General features: G+C 35.3%; 2 protein-coding genes and 1 non-coding gene across 3 annotated transcripts; 1 reads left to right on the top strand and 2 right to left on the bottom strand.

Annotated features, from left to right (window-relative positions):
* Window positions 1–10,414: 10,414 nt before the first annotated feature.
* On the top strand, window positions 10,415–15,678 carry LOC103932033 (serine/threonine-protein kinase PBL27). The gene is made up of 5 exons (XM_009341572.3): window positions 10,415–10,899; window positions 11,632–11,828; window positions 12,044–12,233; window positions 13,855–14,246; window positions 14,385–15,678. Exons 1-5 carry the CDS (start codon window positions 10,752–10,754, stop codon window positions 15,012–15,014), a joined length of 1,557 nt encoding a protein of 518 aa, XP_009339847.2. The 5' UTR covers window positions 10,415–10,751; the 3' UTR covers window positions 15,015–15,678.
* Window positions 15,679–15,964: 286 nt separating this feature from the next.
* Window positions 15,965–23,838, bottom strand: LOC103932034 (ISWI chromatin-remodeling complex ATPase CHR11). Its single transcript, XM_048584528.1, has 25 exons — window positions 23,469–23,838; window positions 22,582–22,716; window positions 22,369–22,475; window positions 22,010–22,122; window positions 21,797–21,894; window positions 21,501–21,680; window positions 21,192–21,413; window positions 20,833–20,967; window positions 20,471–20,753; window positions 20,306–20,379; window positions 19,947–20,167; window positions 19,758–19,845; window positions 19,572–19,665; window positions 19,297–19,485; window positions 19,151–19,182; window positions 18,941–19,014; window positions 18,768–18,857; window positions 18,587–18,656; window positions 18,430–18,484; window positions 18,285–18,343; window positions 18,043–18,208; window positions 17,178–17,356; window positions 16,869–17,084; window positions 16,354–16,455; window positions 15,965–16,250 (listed from the first exon to the last, which is right to left on the bottom strand). Exons 1-25 carry the CDS (start codon window positions 23,823–23,825, stop codon window positions 16,233–16,235), a joined length of 3,357 nt encoding a protein of 1,118 aa, XP_048440485.1. The 5' UTR covers window positions 23,826–23,838; the 3' UTR covers window positions 15,965–16,232.
* On the bottom strand, window positions 16,587–16,705 carry LOC125477483. Its single transcript, XR_007258542.1, has one exon. It is a non-coding gene; the product is annotated as a 5S ribosomal RNA (ribosomal RNA).
* Window positions 23,839–24,987: the final 1,149 nt, after the last annotated feature.

Genomic DNA, 24,987 nt, shown 5'->3' with positions numbered 1-24,987 from the left:
CACACTTAGTTGTTGGATTTCACACGTTAAACAACATGTTTTGATACCATAAAGAAAGTTAATGTTTTATCATAAAATCAATTGATAATAAAGTAAATAACCTCATTACATATAAACACATGCAAAATTTCTTTATTTCTCGATGTAAAATTAATACTCTCAATAAATTCAAATTTCAGCTCCCAAACGCGACAGACAAAAAGTCTCGTAATACAAAATGTCTCCCTTTTTAAGTTTTTATTCGCATTTGAATTCATCAACCCTATATTTATGAACTATAATTCTTCCTCTTGTCAAATATTTTTATTAATTTTTAGTCAGAGTAATTGGCTTGTGGTACGGATGTTAGGCAATAGTTGTTGGTTTGTTTGACCAGAAAAAAAAAACCATTAAAACATAATAAAAAAATTAAAATTTTACTGGGCCAAGGCTAGTTTGATATTGTTGTACTTTTTAAAAAAACTACTTATGTAGTGTTGTGAAGATAAACAAATGCAAAATAAAGTTGCTAAGTGTTTGGTAAACCTTTTTTTTTTTTTTGTAAAAGTGCTTTTAATAATAATAAAAAAAAACAGTGTCTGAGTATTTGTAAATTTTTATATAAATTGCTTTGAATATGTTACTAAAAAGGATATAATATTTAATATAATATAGCAGAGGCAAAAACTGTAATTTTGTAAAACATGTGGGGGTATACTTGCCATTTGAAAAATTCATTAAATGAGCATTGATTACTATGCTTTGAAAAAAAAACTTTTTTTTTAGAAGCATTGTAGACCTTACTTATGTTTTTCTACTTTCATTAACAGCAGTTTTAAAAAAAACATTTTTTTTGTTTTACCAAACACATTTAATATTTCAAATTTTTTAATAAGCTGCTTTTTTTAAAGCACCACAATCTCAAACAAACCCTAAATAAAAGTTGAAATATTTCTTACCATGTAAATTTATTACATGTTCTAATAAAAAGAAAAAATTCAGTAAATCTATAATATAGGACAAATACATTTCATAAAACCTTGCTAGTTTGAATCATTTTAAGGAGAGAGAAAAGATCAAACTTCAATAAACCTAGCCCAAAAACAAGCAAATCAAAATTTTAAAATTGTAGTTGTGGTGTGTGACTACACCGTGAGGTTTTTTATTAATTTGTGCTTCTTTTTTCTTCAAATTTTTTGTTCGATTTTTGCTCATTTATCGGCGACACTCTAATTCTTGGATTAAAACTTCAATTTAAGTTTTGATTCAGAAATAATTTTCCTGCTCCAAATAGGTTAAATTTTAGTTCAAAATTATTAAAAAAATTAATTTAGAATCCGATAAATATTGAAAAATTAATTTAATCTAAAAATATTTAGAATCCGATAAATATTGAAAAATCATCAAACCTGACACTTATTAACTACATAAAATTAATTAGTAAATCATAATTACTAATTACTAAACCATAACCTTTAGCTCTAGCAAATATTTTATGCGGGAATTAACGAAAATGTTCACTTGATGTGATTTTATCCTTTATTAAGCCCCGAAACTATTTCTCGTTAATTTTTTGAAGTTGAAAAATAGAAAGGAAAAAGAAAAAAAAAACTAACTATGGGGTCTCGCAAAGAGATATGTAGGTGTCCAAAATCTTGGGAATGTGCTAAATTAATTTTAAGAAACATACGGTGCGAGTAAAATAACTATAACTTTGGCTTATAAGTTTATAACGAATATTGTAAAAGTTCTCAACATCGATTAGAGCACTATGGGTTGTAAATCACAGTTTTTGTGAAAATTTGAAATTTTTAGCTTTAGGAAATATTTGCGTCAGAGTTAAAGAAAATATTGGAAGACCTTTGGACGTGATACCGTTTATTAGGTCCTGAAACTATTTTTTTATTGATTTTTTCAAGTTGAAAATATGAGAGTATCTTTAAATTTAGGTTTTAAATCATTAATTTCAAGTGTTTAAATATTAATTATAATAGATTTAGCATGGGATAATATATTTTGAAGAACATGAAATTTCAAGTGCTAGCGATTGTAACCGAGTGCAATCGCTAGCACGATAGCAACTCCCTTCAAGGAGGATCGGGATCAAAGTATCGATCGTAACATTTTTTCCCCCGCCTTTTTCTTTTTCTTTTTCCATTGAATTTCTTCTTCTTAGTGCGTTACTTTTGTGACATCCCACATCGCCCAGGGGAGTGATCTTTAAATGTATATTCCCATCCCTACCTAGCATGAGGCCTTTTGGGAGCTCACTGGCTTTGGGTTCCATCGGAACTCCGAAGTTAAGCGAGAAGGGGGCTAGATGGGTGACCCATAAAGAAGTTCTCGTGTGAGTTCCCAAAAACAAAACCGTGAGGGCGTGGTTGGGGCCCAAAGTGGACAATATCGTGCTACGGTGGTGGAGTCGAGCCTGGGTTGTGGTGGGGGCCCGGGTCGGGATGTGATAACTTCATTTAGATTCAAATACCTTTTATATTTGTATCCTTATTTTCAAATTTTTTGACATGGATTATAAGAAAATTTTCACCAAAAATACATTTTGTAGAACATCAATATGATAGTTTCGTGTTGTGGTATGGGCAAGACGAAAATTTAACAAAAATAAAAAAAAATAAAAGGAAAACTAATGAAAATGGTTTGAAAACTTTGAGTTTTAATGATAAAGACAAAATAAAGGGTACAGTGAATAGTACCATGATTGATTTTTTAGTGTAAAAATGTGGTTTTTCGTTAAAGTGAACAGTACCGCGGACTTTTCGTTAAAACTCCCAAAAATAAAACTTTAAATAAATAAAATTAAAAGTTTAGACGTAGTCCAAACGTATGCCCACTAGAAAGTTCAAGCCACATTAGAAGCAGTGAAGGCCCATGAGGTTTAGCGTTTAGGGGCACATGAATAGTAACACCCTGAGTTCAAGTGTTTAGGGGCGTGTTAATTTTATAGATGTTTTAATCTAAAAATATTTAAATTCCGATAAATATTGAAAAATCACTAAACCTGACACTTATTAACTACATAAAATTAATTAGTAAATTATTAAACCATAACCTTTAGCTCTAGCAAATATTTTACGCGGGAATTAACGAAAATGTTCACTTGATGTGATTTTATCCTTTATTAAGCCCAGAAACTATTTCTCATTAATTTTTTGAAGTTGAAAAATAGAAAGGAAAAAAAAAAACTAACAGTGGGGTCTCCCAAAGAGATTTGTAGGTGTCCAAAATCTTGGGAATGTGCTAAATTAATTTTAGGAAACATGTGGTGCGAGTAAAATAACTATAACTTTGGCTTATAAGTTTATAACGGATATTGTAAAAGTTCTCAACATCGATTAGAGAACTATGGGTTGTAAATCACAGTTTTTTGTGAAAATTTGAAATTTTTAGCTTTATGAAATATTTGCGTCGGAGTTAAAGAAAATATTGGAAGACCTTTGGACGTGATAACGTTTATTAGGTCCCGAAACTATTTTTTTTATTGATTTTTTCAAGTTGAAAATATGAGAGTATCTTTAAATTTAGGTTTTAAATCATTAATTTCAAGTGTTTAAATATTAATTATAATAGATTTAGCATGGGATAATATATTTTGAATAACATGAATATGATAATTTCTAGTTATGGTAAGATAAATAAAATAAAATAAAATAAATAAAAAGAAAAAAATTGAAAATAGGGGGATCGGTATGAAGATAGCGACTTTAATTCATTAAAATTGCTAGAATGGTAGCGATTGTAAGCCAACACAATCGCTAGAACTATAGCAACTCCCTCCATGGAGGATCGGGATCAAAGTATCGATCGTAACATTTTTCCCCCCACCTTTTTCTTTTTTTTTTCCATTGAATTTCTTTTTCTTTTCCCATTGAATTTATTTTTCTTAGTGCGTTACTTTATTTAGATTCAAATACCTTTTATATTTGTATCCTTATTTTCAAATTTTTTTTGACATGGATTAGAAGAAAATTTTCACCAAAAATACATTTTGAAGAACATCAAGATGATAGTTTTGTGTTGTGATATGGGCAAGACGAAAATTTAACAAAAATAAAAAAAATAAGAGGAAAACTAATGAAAATGGCTTAAAAACTTTGAGTTTTAATGATAAAGACAAAATAAAGGGTAAAGTGAATAGTACCATATTGATTTTTTAGTGTAAAAATGTGATTTTTCGTTAAAGTGAACAGTACCGCGAACTTTTCGTTAAAACTCCCAAAAAATAAAAATTTAAATAAATAAAATTAATGGTTTAGACGTAGTCCAAACTCACGCCTACGTCCAAACACATGCCCACTAAAAAGTTCAAGCTGCAGTAGAAGCAATCAAGGCCCATGAGGTTTAGTGTTTAGGGGCATGTGAATAATAACACCCTAAGTTCAAGTGTTTAGGGGCGTGTTAATTTTATAGATGTTTTAATCTAAAAATATTTATATTCCGATAAATATTGAAAAATCACTAAACTTAACACTTATTAACTACATAAAATTAATTAGTAAATCATAATTACTAATTATTAAACCATAACCTTTAGCTCTAGCAAATATTTTATGTGGGAATTAACGAAAATGTCCCTTGATGTGATTTTATCCTTTATTAAGCCCCGAAACTATTTCTCGTTAATTTTTTGAAGTTGAAAAATAGAAAGGAAAAAAAAAACTAATAGTGGGGTCTCCCAAAGAGATTTGTAGGTGTCCAAAATCTTGGGAATGTGCTAAATTAATTTTAGGAAACATGTGGTGCGAGTAAAATGACTATAACTTTGGCTTATAAGTTTATAACGAATATTGTAAAAGTTCTCAACATCGATTAGAGAACTATGGGTTGTAAATCACAGTTTTTGTGAAAATTTGAAATTTTTAGCTTTAGAAAATATTTGCGTCGGAGTTAAAGAAAATATTGGAAGACCTTTGGATGTGATACTGTTTATTAGGTCCTGAAACTATTTTTTTATTGATTTTTTCAAGTTGAAAATATGAGAGTATCTTTAAATTTAGGTTTTAAATCATTAATTTCAAGTGTTTAAATATTAATTATAATAGATTTAGCATGGGATAATATATTTTGAAGAACATGAATATGATAATTTGTAGTTATGGTAAGATAAATAAAATAAAATAAAATAAATAAAAAGAAAAAAAATTGAAAAGAGGGGGATCGGTACGAAGCTAGCGACTTTAATTGAGTACAATTGCTACTGTTATAGCGATTGTAATTCAATACAATCGCTAGTACTATAGCAACTCTCTTCAGGAAGGATCGGGATCAAAGTATCGATCATAACATTTTTTCCCCCCGCCTTTTTCTTTTTCTTTTTCTTTTTCCATTGAATTTCTTTTTCTTAGTGCGTTACTTTATTTAGATTCAAATACCTTTTATATTTGTATCCTTATTTTCAAATTTTTTTTGACATGGATTAGAAGAAAATTTTCACCAAAAATACATTTTGTAGAACATCAAGATGATAGTTTTGTGTTGTGGTATGGGCAAGACGAAACTTTAACAAAAATAAAAAAAAAAATAAGAGGAAAACTAATGAAAATGACTTAAAAACTTTTGAGTTTTAATGATAAAGACAAAATAAAGGGTAAAGTGAATAGTACCATGATTGATTTTTTAGTGTAAAAATGTGATTTTTCGTTAAAGTGAACAGTACCGCGAACTTTTCGTTAAAACTCCCAAAAAATAAAAATTTAAATAAATAAAATTAATGGTTTAGACGTAGTCCAAACTCACGCCTAAGTCCAAACACACGCCCACTAAAAAGTTCAAACTGCAGTAGAAGCAATCAAGGCCCATGAGGTTTAGTGTTTAGGGGCATGTGAATAATAACACCCTAAGTTCAAGTATTTAGGGGCGTGTTAATTTTATAGATGTTTTAATCTAAAAATATTTATATTCCGATAAATATTGAAAAATCACTAAACCTAACACTTATTAACTACATAAAATTAATTAGTAAATCATAATTACTAATTATTAAACCATAACCTTTAGCTCTAGCAAATATTTTATGTGGGAATTAATGAAAATGTCCCTTGATGTGATTTTATCCTTTATTAAGCCCCGAAACTATTTCTCGTTAATTTTTTGAAGTTGAAAAATAGAAAGGAAAAAAAAAAACTAATAGTGGGGTCTCCCAAAGAGATTTGTAGGTGTCCAAAATCTTGGGAATGTGCTAAATTAATTTTAGGAAACATGTGGTGCGAGTAAAATGACTATAACTTTGGCTTATAAGTTTATAACGAATATTGTAAAAGTTCTCAACATCGATTAGAGAACTATGGGTTGTAAATCACAGTTTTTGTGAAAATTTGAAATTTTTAGCTTTAGAAAATATTTGCGTCGGAGTTAAAGAAAATATTGGAAGACCTTTGGATGTGATACTGTTTATTAGGTCCTGAAACTATTTTTTTTATTGATTTTTTCAAGTTGAAAATATGAGAGTATCTTTAAATTTAGGTTTTAAATCATTAATTTCAAGTGTTTAAATATTAATTATAATAGATTTAGCATGGGATAATATATTTTGAAGAACATGAATATGATAATTTGTAGTTATGGTAAGATAAATAAAATAAAATAAAATAAATAAAAAGAAAAAAAATTGAAAAGAGGGGGATCGGTACGAAGCTAGCGACTTTAAGTGAGTACAATTGCTACTGTTATAGCGATTGTAATTCAATACAATCGCTAGTACTATAGCAACTCTCTTTAGGAAGGATCGGGATTAAAGTATCGATCATAACATTTTCCCCCCCGCCTTTTTCTTTTTCTTTTTCTTTTTCCATTGAATTTCTTTTTCTTAGTGCGTTACTTTATTTAGATTCAAATACCTTTTATATTTGTATCCTTATTTTCAAATTTTTTTTGACATGGATTAGAAGAAAATTATCACCAAAAATACATTTTGTAGAACATCAAGATGATAGTTTTGTGTTGTGGTATGGGCAAGATGAAAATTTAACAAAAATAAAAAAAAAATAAGAGGAAAACTAATGAAAATGGCTTAAAAACTTTGAGTTTTAATTAGGGGTGGTTCGGTATGGGATACCGAACCGAAAGTAGTATCCCGAATCCCAAACCGAAATCTTTTGGGACGGAAATTTGAAGACCAATCCCAAACCAAAATTTCGGGAATCCCAAATTTCGGGAATCCCGAAATATTTTCGGGATTTCGGGACAAATCGGGAATCCCAAATTAAAATATGAAATTATGAATTATTCTTCAAATATATAATTTAAGAACACATTCATGAACTAGGAATGTGATTTCATTCACACTACCATTTAATCAAATATTGGCATGCTTGATTGTTTTTATCAGAGTCAAAATTCAAATTAATTAAACCCTTTTGACAATCTGTTAAGAGACAAAAGAATCAAACCTTCTGAAATCATTAGCCATGATAGTAGCAATAATAAAATCCAAATGAATATCAAACAGAACATGAAAAATATGCAAGGTGTAAGGCATTCCAGGTTGCAGAGCATGAATTAGAAACTACTAGCATCAATTATAAAAGAATAATATATAATATATATGTATAATTAATAATATATAATTCGGTTTGGTATGGGATTCTCGAAATATTGAGAAGTCAATCCCAAATCCCATACCAAAATTTTGGGATTGGTTCGGGATAGCATCCCGAAAATTTCGGGAATTTCGGTTTGGGAAATTTTTGGTTTGGGATCGGGATTTTTTCGGTTCGGTTTGAGATTTTCGGGAATTTTTTCCACCCCTAGTTGTGCCCCAAATAGATTTGTTACTTAAAGAAAGCAAAACCAACACATTCTATAAAAACAGTTTCACAATTCATACACTTCTTCAAGATCGGTTTCAAAGTTTTCAACACTTTTGCAAGGTTAGTTTCAAAGTTTTCATCATTTTTGCAAAGTATTTCTACAAGATAAGTTTTGGAATTTTTAGCACTTCTGCAATATCAGTTTCAAAATTCCAACATTTCTGCAATATTAGTTTCAAAATTCTTATTTCTGCAATATTAGTTTCAAAATTCTTACTTCTGTAGGATCAATTGCAAAATTCTAGCACTTTTGCAAGATCAGTTTTTGAAATTTTAGCACTTCTGCAAGATCAGTTTCAAAATTCGAGCACTTCTGCTAGTTTCAAAATCTCAATACTTATGCAAGATTAGTTTCAAAATTTCAGAATTTCTGCGAGATCAGTTTTTAAATTTTCAGTATTTTTGCAAGATCAGTTTCAAAATTCCAGTACTTCTACAAGATCAGTTTTAAAACTTCTAGCACTTCTGTAAGATTAGTTTCAAAATTTCAACATTTTTGCAAGATTAACTTCAATATTCCAGCACTTCTGCAAGATCATTTTAAAATAATTGCACTTCTACAAGATCAACTTCAAAATTCATGCCTCTAAGGCATCAAAACCTCAAAATCTATGGAACAATACGAAAAAGATGGGGAGGAGAGAGAATTACGAATAAGAAGTAGGAGAGAGAACCACGAAGAAGGAGGAGAGAGAGGTAGGAAGGAGGAGAGAGAGAGAAGTAGAAGAATAAATACAAGCGAGTGAAAGAGAGAAATACAAAGAGATAGAGCCCTATCTTTCAAACATAAGGGGATGAAATTGTAAATTTCATAAATAACAACTATGACATCGCCTACTAAATGTATAAGTTTGTCCATCTAAAATAGCGTCTTATAATTTATTTACTTTTGTCGAAAAGATAGAAATTTATTAAAGTTGAATGACAAGGTTTACAGCAACTGTAAGAATATTAAATAAAAGAGGTATTTGTTGATTCGTTCCCTGAACTTGTATGCAGCTGTCAATTCTCTCTCTGACTTTAATTTTAGTCAATTACCTTCTTGAACTTTTATAATTAGTCAACTTCCCCCTTAAACTTTAATTTTAGCTGATTACCCTCATGAACTTTTATAAATAGCCAATCCCCCCTGGTGCATTAGATTTTTAAAACTTTCATTCAATTTTTCATCCTTTTTACCCTTATACAATTGTCATGTTTTGTTTCCGTGATCTAGATGGATTAAAATTCTTAAAATCTAACGTCAGGGGGAAAATTGGCTACTTATAAAAGTTTAGGGGGTAATCGGCTAAAGTTAAAGTTCAAAAGGGAAATTAGATAATTATAAAAATGTATGGAGGTAATTGACTAAAATTAAAGTTCAAATGAGAGATTGACAACTCTATACAAGTTTATGAACAAATTGACAAATATGCCTAAATAAAAAATGCAGCATCTCATCCTAAAGGAACTCACCGTCATGCTTGTTAGCAAACAAAGCCACCTCATGGGCAACAAAGTTTACTATCCCCCGGAACAACACACAAACTTTGCAAAATCAAAATACATTACTAAAGAATTGATATCAAACATCACCACTTATAATATTGCATCCCGTTTCATTTGGCTCTGTGTTTGCTTTTAAAATGTTTCGCTTTTAAAATATAAAAGATTTTTTGAAAAAAAATTATTAAACATATTATTGGTATTTGGATTTTAAATTTAAAAATTGTCAGAAATGTACTGCTACTCTGATTTCTCCCCAATAAGGTTGGATCAGACGGCATCGTCACACCTATTATCCACCCGTAACCCATTCACCCATCTCTCCATCCAACGGCTCACACCCCTATACCACGAGCAATAAAATAGTTTCTAACGCAACGGATCGGAACCTTTCTTCCCCACCCAGAGGGTCTGCGTAGTTTAAAGACATGTGTTAAGGATGTCCATCACAAAGTGTGTATGGAAGCACATCCCTTCGAAAGGTAGGTCCCACTCATGGAGATGATCCTCATTCATGATTATTAATAACAATTGCAAATTTTAGACGTCTGTCCATGAAGATTTTTATGTGATCAGAATACAGGATAATACATTAAATGTCGATATGTAAGTGAAGGAATACGTGAAAAATAATATTTTCCATCACTTATATAACGATATATAGTGTACCATTCAGATTCCGTGCACACTAAAAAATTTTCATTCGTCCAAATAGTTTTTTAATACAATCAAATATCATTATTATTTCGTTCAAATTATAAAGTTTAATATATTAGTTTATATTTTATCAGACATATTTTCAAAGTCAGGCGTAGAAATTTTTTCGTCAAACTTTATCCTAACACGTAAAATAAAATAACATATAATTGTCCTATAGAATATTAATAAAAATTTATCCTACCCCAAAGGATAAAAGGTTAAAAAAGAAAAAGCATAACCAAAAAGTAAATTTCTTTTTTCTTGTTGGTGGCATAAGGGCATCTTCTAATTATTCCAAGAGATTAACATTACGTATGAGTAATTAGCTCCTAATGACTACATAATCCTACAATTAATTAAAAGTTAATCCCCCTCTTATTATTTCATTATTGTTGGTCTTCATATTTTACATAATTTTTCTCCTATTTTTTTAAAAACTTGTAATATTTTTTTTTCGTGGGGGTGGGGGTCTTCTTTTTCTTTACCTTCTCTTCTTACACCACACCAGTATTTTTCTTCGATTTGTTGATCTGCTTCTTCAGACATGTTGGTCTCGATCTTATTCTTAAATGGCCACTTGGGATCCTAGAGAGAGAGATAGAGAGAGAGAAAGTGGGTGAATTTAGAAATTTTGATTGGAATTGGGAGATTGGGTTGTGTGTGTGGGCTGTGGGGAAGGAGGTAGGTGATGACTGATGAGTGATTGTTGAAAAAGTTTTGAACTTTTTGTTGGGGGAGATTTTGATTTTTTGCTTGGAGTTTGATATGGGTGGGTGCTTTCCTTGTTTTGGATCATCCAAAAACAAAGAGGGCAGCGGTGGTGGTAGTGGTGTCAAGGAAGTGACCAAGAAGGACTCATCAGTTAAAGAAGGCTCAGCTGCTCAGTCTCACCATGTTACAAGAGTTAGCTCTGGTGAATTTTTCTCTCCAATTTTGTTTTTCTTCAAAGTTGTTTTTCTGGGTTTCTTTGGTTTTTGATTGGTGGGTTGTGGTTCTGCTGAATTTTGTGTTTTTTGGGGGTTTTTGTGGTGTACCGTGATCATGGGTTGTTGGTAAAATATGTATTACGGTTGATCTGATGCATCTGTGGTCTTTGTTGGATGGTTTTGGTTGGTTTGGTAATTGGGGTTTTTATGGTTTCTTTGTTGGAGTAATTCCTTAATTGTTGATTTTCTTATATGTGTTGTTTGAATTTGAACTTGATGGAGTTGCAAGTGAATCAATCCTGGAGATCTACAATTAGTTCCTGAAGTTTCGAGCATTTTGCTTTCGGTTTATGGCGTTTTGTGTTCATTCTTTAACTTCCAGATGTACCAAACATTTAGAAATTATGTTAGTTTTAAGCTTTAAATTGACATGGTCACAGAATAACTGTTATGACAATTTATATGTGCCCGGTATGCAGTAATTGTCGTTGTTAGTGATTTTGAATCTGAGGTCTTTGCTTGTGCATTCACATTGAAGTATCATTTAGGCCACTTCAGCCCTTAGCTTTCCTCGTCTCTTTTTGTTTCTTTCCAATTTTATGAATATCCGTTAGGCTAATGAGTAGTTTCTATAGCTTCAGAAGTTATTCGCTTGGCTTTATGTATTTTAGTTTCTTTGTTAACCAAACCCCTTTTCAACTTCTTTGACCCTTTTTCAGATAAAAAATTACGGAATGGTTCTGATCCTAAGAAGGAACCACCTATTCCAAAAGATGGACCTACGGCACACATTGCTGCACAAACATTTACCTTCCGGGAGCTCGCAGCTGCAACAAAGAATTTTAGGCCAGAATGTTTGTTGGGTGAAGGTGGTTTTGGACGTGTTTACAAAGGTCGCTTGGAGAGCACAGGACAGGTAGGTTCATTGGTATGAAATGAAATGGAGAAACATCGCCATTGCATGTTTAAGTATTTTTCTGAGTCTTGTTACTATCTGTTACATTTAGGATCTTATTCAGCATTTTCTGGATTGTGGTAAACTTGTATGCAGAGTTCATTTGAAGCATCAATTGCTGATTTTCCATCTAGTAGTCCATGATCGATCTCTCCTATGAATTTATTTGTTTCCAGGTAGTTGCAGTGAAACAACTTGACCGGAATGGTCTTCAAGGAAATCGAGAATTTTTGGTTGAGGTTCTTATGCTTAGCCTTCTGCATCACACAAACCTTGTTAACTTGATTGGCTATTGTGCTGATGGGGATCAACGCCTCCTTGTTTATGAGTTTATGCCCTTGGGATCCTTGGAGGATCATTTACATGGTTAGATCGAATTTCTCTTATTACCATAGAAAAATATAATGACATGACTCTTCCCTGATTTAGTGGCGAATGGCGATGCATCTTATCTTAAATACATATTCTTAATAACTTGTTCTGCCTGTGTTAGTCCTCGAATGTTAGTTTCCTTAAGGTGATCTTATATCTTGCAATACTATTTTAGGGTTTGTTTTTATGGCAACATTTCTTACATGAAACAAGAGTTAATCAGGGATTCAGCTAATAGATTACCATCACTGAAGTAGATCAAATGCTGATGAGTGATGATTAATAAGTCATTCCTGCTATTTATTTGACCATTCTATCTATTTAATCTAACTTGTACTTTTAGTCTGTACTCAACTGCTGGCATAATCCCTTGGTTATGCTGCATGAGTTCCTTTCTTGGTCAAAGTCATAGCGTTGCGCTGTTTTTCCGTATTTGATTATGCTTTCCATAGTGAGATTGCGGGATTCAAATCAGAAAAACCAGTGATAAAAATTTTTGTTGGAGACAAACATGGGATTGCTTTAAAATGCTTAAGTTTTGTAACCTAGCCATCTTTCTCCTCATCGGCTCTTGACGTCTGGAATAGCTCTTACTTCGAGTTTATTGCGTTGACATGACATTGTGTCTTTGTTGTAGTTCTGGGCTTGTTTTGAGTAGTGAAAGTTCCAAATTTCATTTTTTCATATTTGACAGTCCATGGACTGTACATTTAGGATACTAGTAGGCCAAAAAAGGCGCACTGTGATGCACATGGGATATGCACTGAGTCCTGTACGTAAGGCTGACATGGTAGTAAATGCGGATTCAAAATTGAGGAAACAGTTAATCTAATTGCCACATTGTCGTAGAATACAGACGGGATATTTTTACTGTGTGTTTACTGGCTGATGCCAGATACGTCTTATGTTACTGAATGAATGTTAGGAAAACTGAATGAACGAAACCAAAATTAGGTCAGTAAGATAAATGCATGGAAATAAAGAATTAGACATTAGATTGTTTGCTTTTCTGATCAGTTGAGGGTGATACCTGTCAAAGTTACAGTTGAGGGTAATTTTTCAAAATGGATTTTCCCATTGGAACAGTGATTGGATTCAAGCTCACGGTATCAAAAGGACCTTAAAAAAATTGTTGGAACAGAAAAAAAATGTGTGAAAAAGGCCTGAAGTGAAGCTAAGTGGCAAAAAGGTTTTTAGTCGAGTAATATAGCTCCAAGATATGAACTACTCTTCCGACAGTCAACTACCCAGACCTGGGTTCAAGTGTACCAAGGATCTCTAGGAAACCTTTCACAGTACTTACAAATGAACGACTAAATATTGCTATGTAAAAGAAAGAGTATGTTAACTTGAAGGTTAGTGGCCTTTGCTGCAAACTGACTACTTTTGTAACATCTAACTTTCAAATTCAATGCACTGAGAAGGGCCAGTAAACACTGTGCTCAGTCATATTGCTAAAACCCCAAAACCTAATTTTGCGGTATCATTATCTTTTTTTTTTCGTGAACAATTTCTTCTCCCTTCAAATCTCTTTATTACTTACAAATCTGAAGTTTGTTTTCGATGTGTACAATTTCTTTAAATCATCCACATTGCTTCTGTTTTACATTTTCAGATCTTCCATCAGACAAGGAACCCCTGGACTGGAATACAAGAATGAAGATTGCGGCGGGTGCAGCTAAGGGTTTGGAATATTTGCATGATAAAGCAAACCCTCCCGTCATATACAGAGACTTGAAATCGTCAAACATCCTTCTTGACGAGGGTTTTCACCCAAAGTTATCTGATTTTGGGCTTGCAAAACTAGGTCCCGTTGGTGACAAGACACACGTCTCCACACGTGTGATGGGAACATATGGATACTGTGCTCCAGAGTATGCTATGACTGGCCAACTGACTCTGAAGTCTGATGTCTACAGTTTTGGAGTCGTCTTCCTTGAACTTATTACAGGGCGAAAAGCCATTGATAATACCCGAGGTCCTGGAGAGCATAATCTTGTTGCATGGGTAAGTATGCATTTGTCATTTTTATAATTTTGGTTGTTAATATTTTTTCAGATAAGTTTTCATCACTCCGCAAATTCACTTGAAACAAAGCTGTCCTTTTGTTTTCGTCTTCTCGTTTTGTGGATATTCGGTTTACAGGCACGGCCACTCTTCAAGGATCGTAGGAAGTTCCCGAAAATGGCCGATCCGCTATTGCAAGGCCGTTACCCAATGCGAGGGCTCTACCAAGCTCTTGCTGTTGCAGCCATGTGTTTGCAGGAGCAAGCGGCCACAAGGCCTCTAATAGGGGATGTTGTGACTGCTCTCACGTACTTAGCCTCCCAAACATATGATCCAAATGCAGCCAGTACTCAAAGTAACAGAGTTGGTCCATCTACTCCTAGGCACAGGGATGAACGAAGGAACATGGGAGATGGGCTAGATAGCCCAGATGACTCTGAACGTGGTGGACGACAGGGTTCTCCTGCTAGGCATAAAAACTCACCTGATTTCAGAAGAAGAGACCCCAATAAGGACTTGAATACCGCCGCAGAATTAGGGAGGGTTGAAACTGGCACTGGGTCTGGGAGAAGAGGAGGTTTAGATGGGTTGGACCGACAAGAGTCTCAGAGAGACAGCCCATTAAGTGCTGGGAGAGCACGGGAAACTCCAAGAAACCGTGATCTAGATAGAGAACGTGCAGTGGCTGAGGCAAAGGTTTGGGGTGAAAATTGGAGAGAAAAGAAGCGAGCAAATGCGATGGGTAGCTTTGACGGTACAAATGAGTAAATGCAGCAACAAGCCTGGTAAAGTTTTCTTCTGAGGAAAAATGTATTGTAAGTTTCTGGGGGACGTTGCGATGAAAGATAAGATTACGAGAGCTGCATTCATCCTTTACGGTATTGGTGTCCATGCTCACCGAGGGAATAAGTATTCTGTCATCCTCCGGCTTTGGCTATTGTTTGCTTGTGATATATGTCATTCTTGTAGTTGAGTATGGAAACTGAATGCTCGGGTATTGCAGTAAAGGAAGAAACAAGTCGAGAAAGGGATTGGAGGAATGGGGGTAGTTTAATGATTTTCGGTTAGCGCCCGACAACAGAACGGTTGTATGCAACATGTTGGTCTTTGTATTAATGTTCTGATGCTCATATTACAGGGAGAGTCGTCGGAACGATGTATAATTTTTGCCCCGTATGATGTGTAGCCTGTACGTTTTGGGGAAGTAGTGGGTTTGGTTTGGATGATGTTGTTGCATCTTTTGTACTCTCTCATACATTCTCGTGTATGGATGGATTTCTGAGTCATGTTTTCGGCCTATACAGAAACGTCGATCCAATTGTTTTTCCCATGTATATTTCTCTCCTTGTGAAGTTATTTTCCCATATGTTTTTATTTTTATTGTCTTCATTGTTCAATGTACAAAATTGATATTGCAAAACATTGTTTTTCATGCTCGGTACTTCGTTGCAACCCCCTTGCTTTGTACTTCATAAAATTATAGCTCGACCACCAAATCGCATTGTATCATATGCACCTTAACCCTTGCTAGAAAACCGTAAATGAGAGAAGCTCTTGAGGTCAGCGTAAACTATGTAGTATGTACGACACTGCTCTAGTCACCTTGACCAACCACACGTCTACTAATATCATCAAACTTTTAGAAAAAATATATACTGCAACCGCAACGGAGAGGAACTACAGAGATAATATCCTCTCTACACATCAGACAAGCAGTATACCAAAGACATACATCTCATTGAATGAAATCCATGGTGTTCAAAACGTTGTGGGTAAATCAGAACTAGTCTCTATTTCTTTATACATATCTTTATAATTCAGCTAACCCTACCGCTACTAAGATCACGGTCACTACTCCGATCATGGGTAATGTCGAACCCTGACTGTGATCCGAAAGACTAAAAACCTAAACTTACTCCGTGCTTTTCGATGTCGAAACATCTGATGCCTCAAGCACCCAAAAGCATTCAGGATGTTGTTGTTTGATCATTTCCTCTTTTTACCCTGCAAAATAAGACCATAAATTGTTTCAGTTATTAAAGCCATCAGCCACCACTTACAGAGATTAAAAATCGACACTGTACAACTCAATAAAAGAAACACATACCGAGTTGACATAATCATCCATTGTTAATTGCTTCCTCTTCTTTCCGGAATTTGGGTTCTCAGTCGGCTGTCTGCCCATGGCCCGCTTCGATGGTGTCATGCTCTGAAACAAAACATGATACATGATAACGCATCATCTAATTTGGAACATTTCTTTAAAACAAGCTTGACACTAGACCAGGAACGAACACAACACAACAAAGCCTTTTCCCACTGGGTGGGGTCGGCTGTGGGGGGATACAACACGAGAACTTCCCAGGCGGTCATCCATCCTAGTACTATTCTCGTCGAAACTCGCTTAACTTCGGAGTTCGGATGGGATCCGGTGCATGTGAGTTGGTATGATCGCATCCCAAGGATTCGACATAAGATAGGAGTGTCGGTTGTCAACTACCTAACGCCCTTCCCCTCCTTTATCCGGGCTTGGGACCGACAATGTAAGATAAACTTACACAGGAACGGAAAAAAAATAATAATAAAGTACAGAATAAATGTGTGCATTTGAAGCCTTCAAACCTTAGCAAGCTTCTTCTCTTTGCGGGCCTGTCTCTCCCTCTCGTCGTATTCTTGGTTCTCTTTCTCCACCAGTCTAATTATTGTATCACACCTCCTAGCGAGTTCCTGAGTTGTGCGAGACTTCACAAACCAATCAAAACGAAACAAGGGTGATGTGCGGAATTCTGCCTTCAACTCGTCCCAATTCCCATACCCAAGTTTGTGAACCATGCACAACTGTAGTGACATAGACATGAAAAACCACCAGAGATTAAACATCAAAAAATCAGAGTTTGTATAGAACAGAGTCTAGAGAGTCCCAAACTGTACCATGAAACGATCGCATTCTTCATTGTACAACTTCCCTTTGTTTTGACCATACTGGATCTTCAATTCCAGCCATGGATTCTTGTAACGATCCAACTTCTTCCCAATGGCTTTCATGATCTCATCTTTGCGGGAAATTCTAGCCTCACCTCTTTCAATGTTCTTAATGATCCTATCATAATCTGAAAGCACCAATAGAGTCAACAATTTGGAATCCAAGGTTCCAATCACAACAGGTCCCTAAACAAAACCAAAAGACATTGTATGTATAATGTGCATATATATATGTGTGTGTATATATATGACATTTCTACATACACACACACACACACACATGTAAGCGCCCCAAGTCTCGTTAGCTCAATCACAAACTATAGCTTTTTCTGATTTCCCAACCAATGAAAAGAAACTCAAGTAACTCAAGCATCTACCATGTGCTTGAGTTCATAACTCATAAGAGATCTAACTTGCTCAGAATCTGAGATGATTTGTTGGAAAGTACTTAGCAAGGGTGCTTAAGCAATAAAAATCAGTGATGTCAAATTGCCTATCTACCACAAATCATGGTGAGACATTAATATGCTCAAGCACTGAGCAATACAAGCCATTGAAAATCCAGTCACATGATTTGAAATTCAATACCTGGACAACAGCAAACAAAATCAATTTTTTTGGTTGAATTATTTAGATTTAAAACCAATTCATGTTGCATGTGGATAGTATATTTAAAAATTAAGGATCATGATATTTAGCTTTAAAGCCAATTCCAAATCCTGCCTTCCAACGTTTCCAAATAGAGCCTTAGACTTTAACCAACGACATTGTCCTACCTAAAGCTACCAACACATAACTGCTGGACATCGCTTACCATTTAACTCCTTGTATCTTTCTTTAAAAACCTTTGCATATCTTTCAACTTCCTCCTCTGTTTTCCCTTCCATCTCGGCAGCAATGCTTTTTATGTCATTACGGCCATACTTCTCACAGGCCCTAATGAAGGTATTAAAATCTCTTCTACTCCAAGTAGAGAAACCCTGAAATCGACCAATAAAAAAGCTCAATAAAGAAAACCTCGATGAGAACCTTATCTGTAGCATATATTATACTTGCCTCTTCTAACAGGCTTTCCTTTTCTTCCACCTCCTCAGCAGTCAAAGGATCTCCAACTTCTATACATTTGAATACGCAGTTAGCAGTTGGAATAGCAGAAAACACAAAAGCACATTAATTGAATTCATATGAAAACCATAAATACCTTCTGGTTCCTCCACCTCTATTGTATCTTTCAACTGATTCTTCTGATGAGTTTGCTGAGAATTTTTCGAAAAAATTAAGATAGATAAATAGGCTGCAAAGGCGCATATATCTCAAGCCATAAATAGAAATGAATATAATAGTTCACTTATACATACCATGAGGAAACGAACTTCTTTTTCATACAGCTCATTCAACCTTTGTGTGTGGAAAAATTGGAAATCATGTCTGGAGACAAAAAGGCAAGAATAGATAATAAGAATTATTGAACATTATAAAAGGTCAAAGAACATAACACAGATGAGAATCAGTCAACAACCAGCTTAAGGAGGTGCTTACAATTGAGGCATGCGTGGAATTCGAGGCTCTCTTGGTTTTGCTGGAGCACCTTGGCGCATTGTTTGCTTAAAGTATTCAGACTCTGAGTAACTAATAACGAAAGCACAAAAATTCATGCTTATAAACTAGAGAAAATAAATGCAAAGTAAAGAGGCAGACAGGTAAATCCATACTTGCGCTTCCGCTCTCTTTTTGGTGGTTCAATCCAGTTATTGCTAACAATTTTCTTAAAATCAAGCTTGTCATCCTTCATCAGGTAAAAGATACACACAAAATGAGTTATAAATCACAAAGACGAACAAAACTACAGTAAGCCAAATGAAATAATACCATAACCATAAAAATTTGATAGAAGAAGAAAATTAAAAGAATATGGTGCCCACCTTTTCATCATCAAAGTCATACAATTCAGCAGCTGCAGAAACAGCACCAACATTAGAAAATTGCAATTTCCATTTTAACATCAATTGCAATAACAAAAATATAATCTAATGCATAAAGGAAAGTAACAATAAATTGACAAACATACTATCATCCATCTTAAATTTGATAGCATCTTCAGTAAATTTCTTCATCTTTGCATCAAGCTCAGCAGTTGTCTCTTCTCCTTTAGCAATAATCCTATCAATGTCCTCATCTGTAATTGTGCTATCCTTGGAACTGAAGACCATTTCAGCACCAAACCTCACCATTTGAAGTAATTCATCTTTATTAACAGCTGCATACAACAAGAACAAAATTAAAGGAAATAAATTTGTGCATATGCTTGCTTAAAAGATCTTAGAAAAAAATTGTGTTCCATACTTTTTTGCTCTGCTAATCGCCCTTGTTGAATCACCAAAGCATCAAGAGCAAGCTTTTTATAAGCCCTCTCAATAACTTTTTCCTCAATAGTATACTGTTTCAAAGTGTAAACAATGCACAATGAGAAACTACCCATATACAAACATTACTTAGTTTGAAATGTATCATGTCAGAACACATTCATACCTCAGTGCAGAACCGGAACACTTGAACTTCTTTCTTCTGACCAATCCTGTGAGCACGATCTTGTGCTTGCAAATCAACTTGAGGGTTCCTAGGACACGTCACATATTAAAGCAATATCAAGCACCAGAGGTATAGAAATGTAGACAGAACAATGACCATCGGTATAAAGAAAATGATAAAGATGCTCACCAATCACTGTCATATAGGATGACAACATCTGCAGTGGCAAGATTAATACCAAGTCCTCCAGCTCTGGTTGATAGCAAAAACACAAATTTCTCACTTCCAGGCTTGTTGAAGGCATCAATGGAAGCATCACGATCTTCTCCGCCAGTATTGCCATCAATGCGACAATACAGGTACCCCCGCAACATTAAATAATCTTCAAGGATATCTAGCAGCCTAGTCATCTGACATTTAAACCAAGGAACCATACAACAGAATTGAGATACATCTCTGGGCATGCATTGCAATTCACAACATATTTGCTTACACTCACATGAGTTCATACCAATAAAAGTATAATGATTTCACAGAACGGAACTAACCTGTGAAAATATTAGGACCCTAGAATCACGCTCTTTTAACTTTGGAAGCAACTTATCCAAAAGAACCATTTTACCTACAATTGAAAATTTAATAAGGATGTGTTAGATGATCAAACAAACAATATGCATCAATGAAGTCAATGACTTACAAAATGTCAAGCTTACCAGCATTTGTGATAAGATGGTCTCCAGTCGTATATGGAGGCCCAGGCTCAGCACCTTGAAATAGATAAGGATGATTACAGCATTTACGAAGCTGCATTGCTATGTTCAGAAGGCGTTTACGTTCTCCACCAGCGTTAACAACTTCCAGATCTTTTTGTAGTAAAGCCCTGTAGTACTGTTTCTGCATTTGTGACATGCCTACTTTGAGAATTGTTTCTTTTTTTGGAGGCAAACCTTTCTCAACATCTGACTTCAACCTTCGAAGAAGAAATGGCCGGAGGACCTTACCAAGAATAAATCAAAGTGAGATATTGCAATGATAAAGCAGGGGCACCAAATACTCAAGATGACTTTAGGCCTACCTTGTGAAGCTGTTGAACAACCTCCTGCTGGTCGTTCTCACCAGATATTTGAAACCATTCATCAAAAGTTTCAGCAGAACTAAATATCTCTGGCAGAAGAAAGTTAAGCAGAGACCATAGTTCGTGAAGATTATTCTGCAAGCAAACCATGGAAAAATAAAAAGCATGCTTAAAAAGAAATATTCTTGCTACTTAAAAATTAAATTTAACCCAGATTACCCTCGAAAATTGACATCGAATAAAAATAAATTAGAAACCTTCAAGTGCCATGCTAGGTATGCATAAATAAAGCATCGCCAAACAAAATTAATCCAGCATGTAGCATGTCCCATAAATCAAAGAAATATCGCAATTCATACCTGAAGTGGTGTACCCGTAATTAGGAGGCGGAAGTTAGTATTATACAGCCTCATGGTTTTTGAAAGCAGTGAATTCTCGTTCTTAATACGATGGGCTTCATCAATTATTATATAACGCCAACTAAAACGGCGTAAGCAGGTCTTCTCTTTGATGGCCATTTCAAAACTTGTGACACATACATCAAAATTACCAGCAACCAGCAGGTCCTCACGTATATGCTTCTGAAGATAGAGAACGAAATGAACTCTTGAGCAGAGTATCCAAAACTTAAATAACTCATGCATACAAATCACACCAGAATGACTTACTCTTTCATCAGGATTTCCAAGAAATTTCACAGCACGCAAGATGGGGCAGAAACGCCGAATCTCATTCATCCAGTTTCCAAGAGTTGACTTTGGAGCAACTACCATATGAGGGCCAGTTATTCCTCTAAACTCATGCAGGTATCCCAATAAGGAGATGGTTTGCAATGTTTTACCAAGCCCCTGATGGAAGAGAACAAAACGTATTCATCATTAGGACAGCTCACACAGAATAAAACACAATTCATAAATGGAATAAAGGAAAGATTTAACCCTATTAGCCGCAAATCAGTGCTTACCATTTCATCTGCAAGGATTCCATTTATACCATTTTCATAGAGTCGTATGAGCCAGTTCAATCCAGCCAGTTGGTAATCCCTCATCTTCCCCTGAATACCTGAACAAAAGGAAAAAGGAAAAGCAAGTATAAAACTTTAAACTGTACCTAAACTGTGAAGTAAATTTTAAAGCAGCCTTCAGAAAATCAACTAGATTTAAGAAAAATTTCTCACAACAAGGTTGTGTCAACAGCCGTGTGGTTCCAGCCCCAGCCAATCCATCTTCTTCCTCCTTAAGGCATTCTTCATCCTCTTCCTCTTCAGTTAATTTTGAAGCATGACGACCTCTAAATTTGTGATTAAACAAGTAAGCACCAGTAAGAACTTTCAAAATCTTAATTCCCTCATGCAATAATCATAACCAATTAAAGGCAATCATTCTACTTTTTTTTTTTACACAAAAGAAATTCTAGCTCAAAATTTTGATTCCTATTTATCTCTTCAAGGAAAATATACTACCGAAGACAATAATCAATGACCAAATAGTGTAGATTATGAATACACAAAGACTCTGCACTAATTAGTGAACTTACTTTCCCTTCACTTTCTTCTGGGATGCAGACTGGTCACCTTTAGCAAAATGGGCAAATAACTCTGTCTGCTGTAGAAGATACTTCAACCGCCCCTTCCCCTTGTTATTCTGTAATTAAACCAATACCAAAAATATCAGCTACCTTATAAAAGAGACTACATATCCAATAACAAGTGCAAACACAGGGCCGTATTAACCCTTCCAACGCACTCACCATGTCAGCCTCAATGGCTGCATTTTGTGCATCCAATATTTCTTGAACCTTTTGTCTCTTCAAATTTTGCATATCTCTGAGCCTAGCCTTTTCCCGTTTTCCAATTTCAGCATTACTCAAACGAGCTTCATCATCCTGCATGAATGACAGAACCTTTGGTCAAAAAAAAGGTGCGCTGAAATGCTTTGGCACTTACACCAGCAAACCTTAAAGAGTCAAACCCAAGTACAATGATGCCAATGCCAACTATTTTTTTGTTTGTTGGAAACTAGTGTATCCGAGTCACTAATAACTAGCGCCCCCCCCCCCCCCCCCCCGGGCCGCCTGACCCCACAACATTTGCGGAGCAAGAAACTATAGCATTTTTGCTAGGTGGGTACCGTGGGAGAGAGTCGAACCCCAGCCCACTTGGGAGCAAACCAAGGACCTGACCGCTAGGCCAACAACTCTTAGGTGATGCCATTGACAACTATTATCCACCAAGAGCCAAGAAATTTGGAGAAGCTTCAGTACTTCCGGTAAATACACAAACAATGACAAAAAAATAACCACTTGCAGTTCATTACTCAGCTTTCATATCAGAAAACAAAGTGCCAGTACAAAGAAACTTGTTTTTCTTCAAAGACCACCACGCAAAACAAAACGAAAAATGCTGAGAAATCAATTTAATAACACCAGGCCAAGGCATTCGTTTCTCTCCTTCCCCATTCTTCTATCCCAAAAATGAGGAAAAAGCATCCAATCCCTGTACCGCCAAAACCCTAGCGCAACAAATTCCCAAACTTCAATTTGAAACAACCATAACACACCAGCAGTAACACATCACAGCTCGGATCCAAAGCACCACCGTAGACACTACCGCAATGGCAAAATCGTAAATGTCATACCTCTTCCTCCTCCAAGCCATCATCGGCCACCATGTCATCGTCGGACCCGGGGTAGTTCTCGTCGGCGGCTGCCTCGTCGTCGTCGGAGCCAGCGGTGCGAGCCACGGCTTCGAGCTCCTCCTCGTCGACCTCCTCCTCCTCCTGGTCGTTGATTGGCTCTTCCTCCGACGAATTAAAGCCGTTGGACGGGGCTTCATCAGACGACACCTGCGGCTTCGAAGCTCTCGCCATGGCGGTTGTTAATTTTATCAGATCGAGGGTTTCGTGAATGAAAGAGGAGAAGAGTGAGAGACAGAGCGGTGAGAGAGGGACCGAATTTAAATTATATATTTTTGAAGCCTCTGGGCGAAAAATCATGACAAAGTTTAAAACTTTAAAAATGAGCGAGAGTAGGGCTGCTTCGGCTTGGAGGATGTTATTAAATAGATGCGTTTACAGCCGTTCGATTTGGAAATCGAGATGTGCGGTTCGGAAAGGCGTTGGGTGGGAAAAGTAAGAATTTCCCGCCAATTACAGGAAAATGTGGTTTCCCGCTCTCACGTGTTGGTCATTCTACGGTGCGATGCTGAGATGCTTCAATCACATTCGTTCATCTGTTATACATCTTACGATCAGTTTTTATTAAGCATATTTATATTAAATTTTAAATAAAAAAAATTACAATGATTTCTAATTGCACGATATACTATGAACAGATGTGATTGGAGGATTCTCATTCATTCTACGATTCCTACCTTATGGGTCCGGTTGCCGGGTGGGTCCATCAGCTAATTTTTTATTTTTCTTCCTGGTTTGGGTGCCCGATCGATGGGTTAGCCGGCTCAATTTCTTTTAATACACCGTTATTCTATTTGGAAGCGACGATTTATCAACTCAGTTTATTTTTCTTAACACATGAACCTTATACGAGGAGGCAATGATTTGTCGACTCAAGATTTTGTGTTTACTTATAACGTCTTATAACTGTCAACGATAATTAATTAGTGCTGACAATTACTCGCAATGCAGACTTAATTAGCAAGTAATACACTGCCCAACACACAACCCAAAACAAGAGGAGCACTCGTACACCCAGAATGGTGATACCCATGGTACGAGCATGAGGCACCTCTACAACGCTTTTGGTGCTTAAGATCAAATTCGCCCTGCAATAAGTTCATTGGCATTGGCATTGTTGTCAAGACGCATTCTAATGAGTTCGTCGTTAACCTGGTGACGAGCAGAGGGTGGACAGAGCGAAGACCCGGTGTTCGGATCACTAGGAAGTTCAAAGAAGTGTATGTGAGAACCTCCGCGAACCATTCAACGGTTTGGGCAGGTGGTGAAAAAGAGAAGACCATCATGGTTGTGTTGATAATGTGCAATACAAGCTTTGAACTAAGAAGAAAAATCTAATTTTAGACGAAAATGAACACAAAGAAGACTACCATGGTTCTGTTGTTTTTGGGCTTTGCTTTTAGCGAAGAAAAAAGACTTATCTCTCTATTTCCCATGTGACCGACTACCCATTTTTCTTTGT

This window comes from the organism of the source record quoted next, unplaced genomic scaffold, assembly GCF_019419815.1.
Source record: "Pyrus x bretschneideri cultivar Hongxiangsu unplaced genomic scaffold, Pyrus_bretschneideri_v1 Contig21, whole genome shotgun sequence".
Taxonomy (NCBI): domain Eukaryota; kingdom Viridiplantae; phylum Streptophyta; class Magnoliopsida; order Rosales; family Rosaceae; genus Pyrus; species Pyrus x bretschneideri.
The sequence above is the reverse complement of the archived record's forward strand: the minus strand, read 5'-3'. Positions and strand labels throughout refer to the sequence as shown.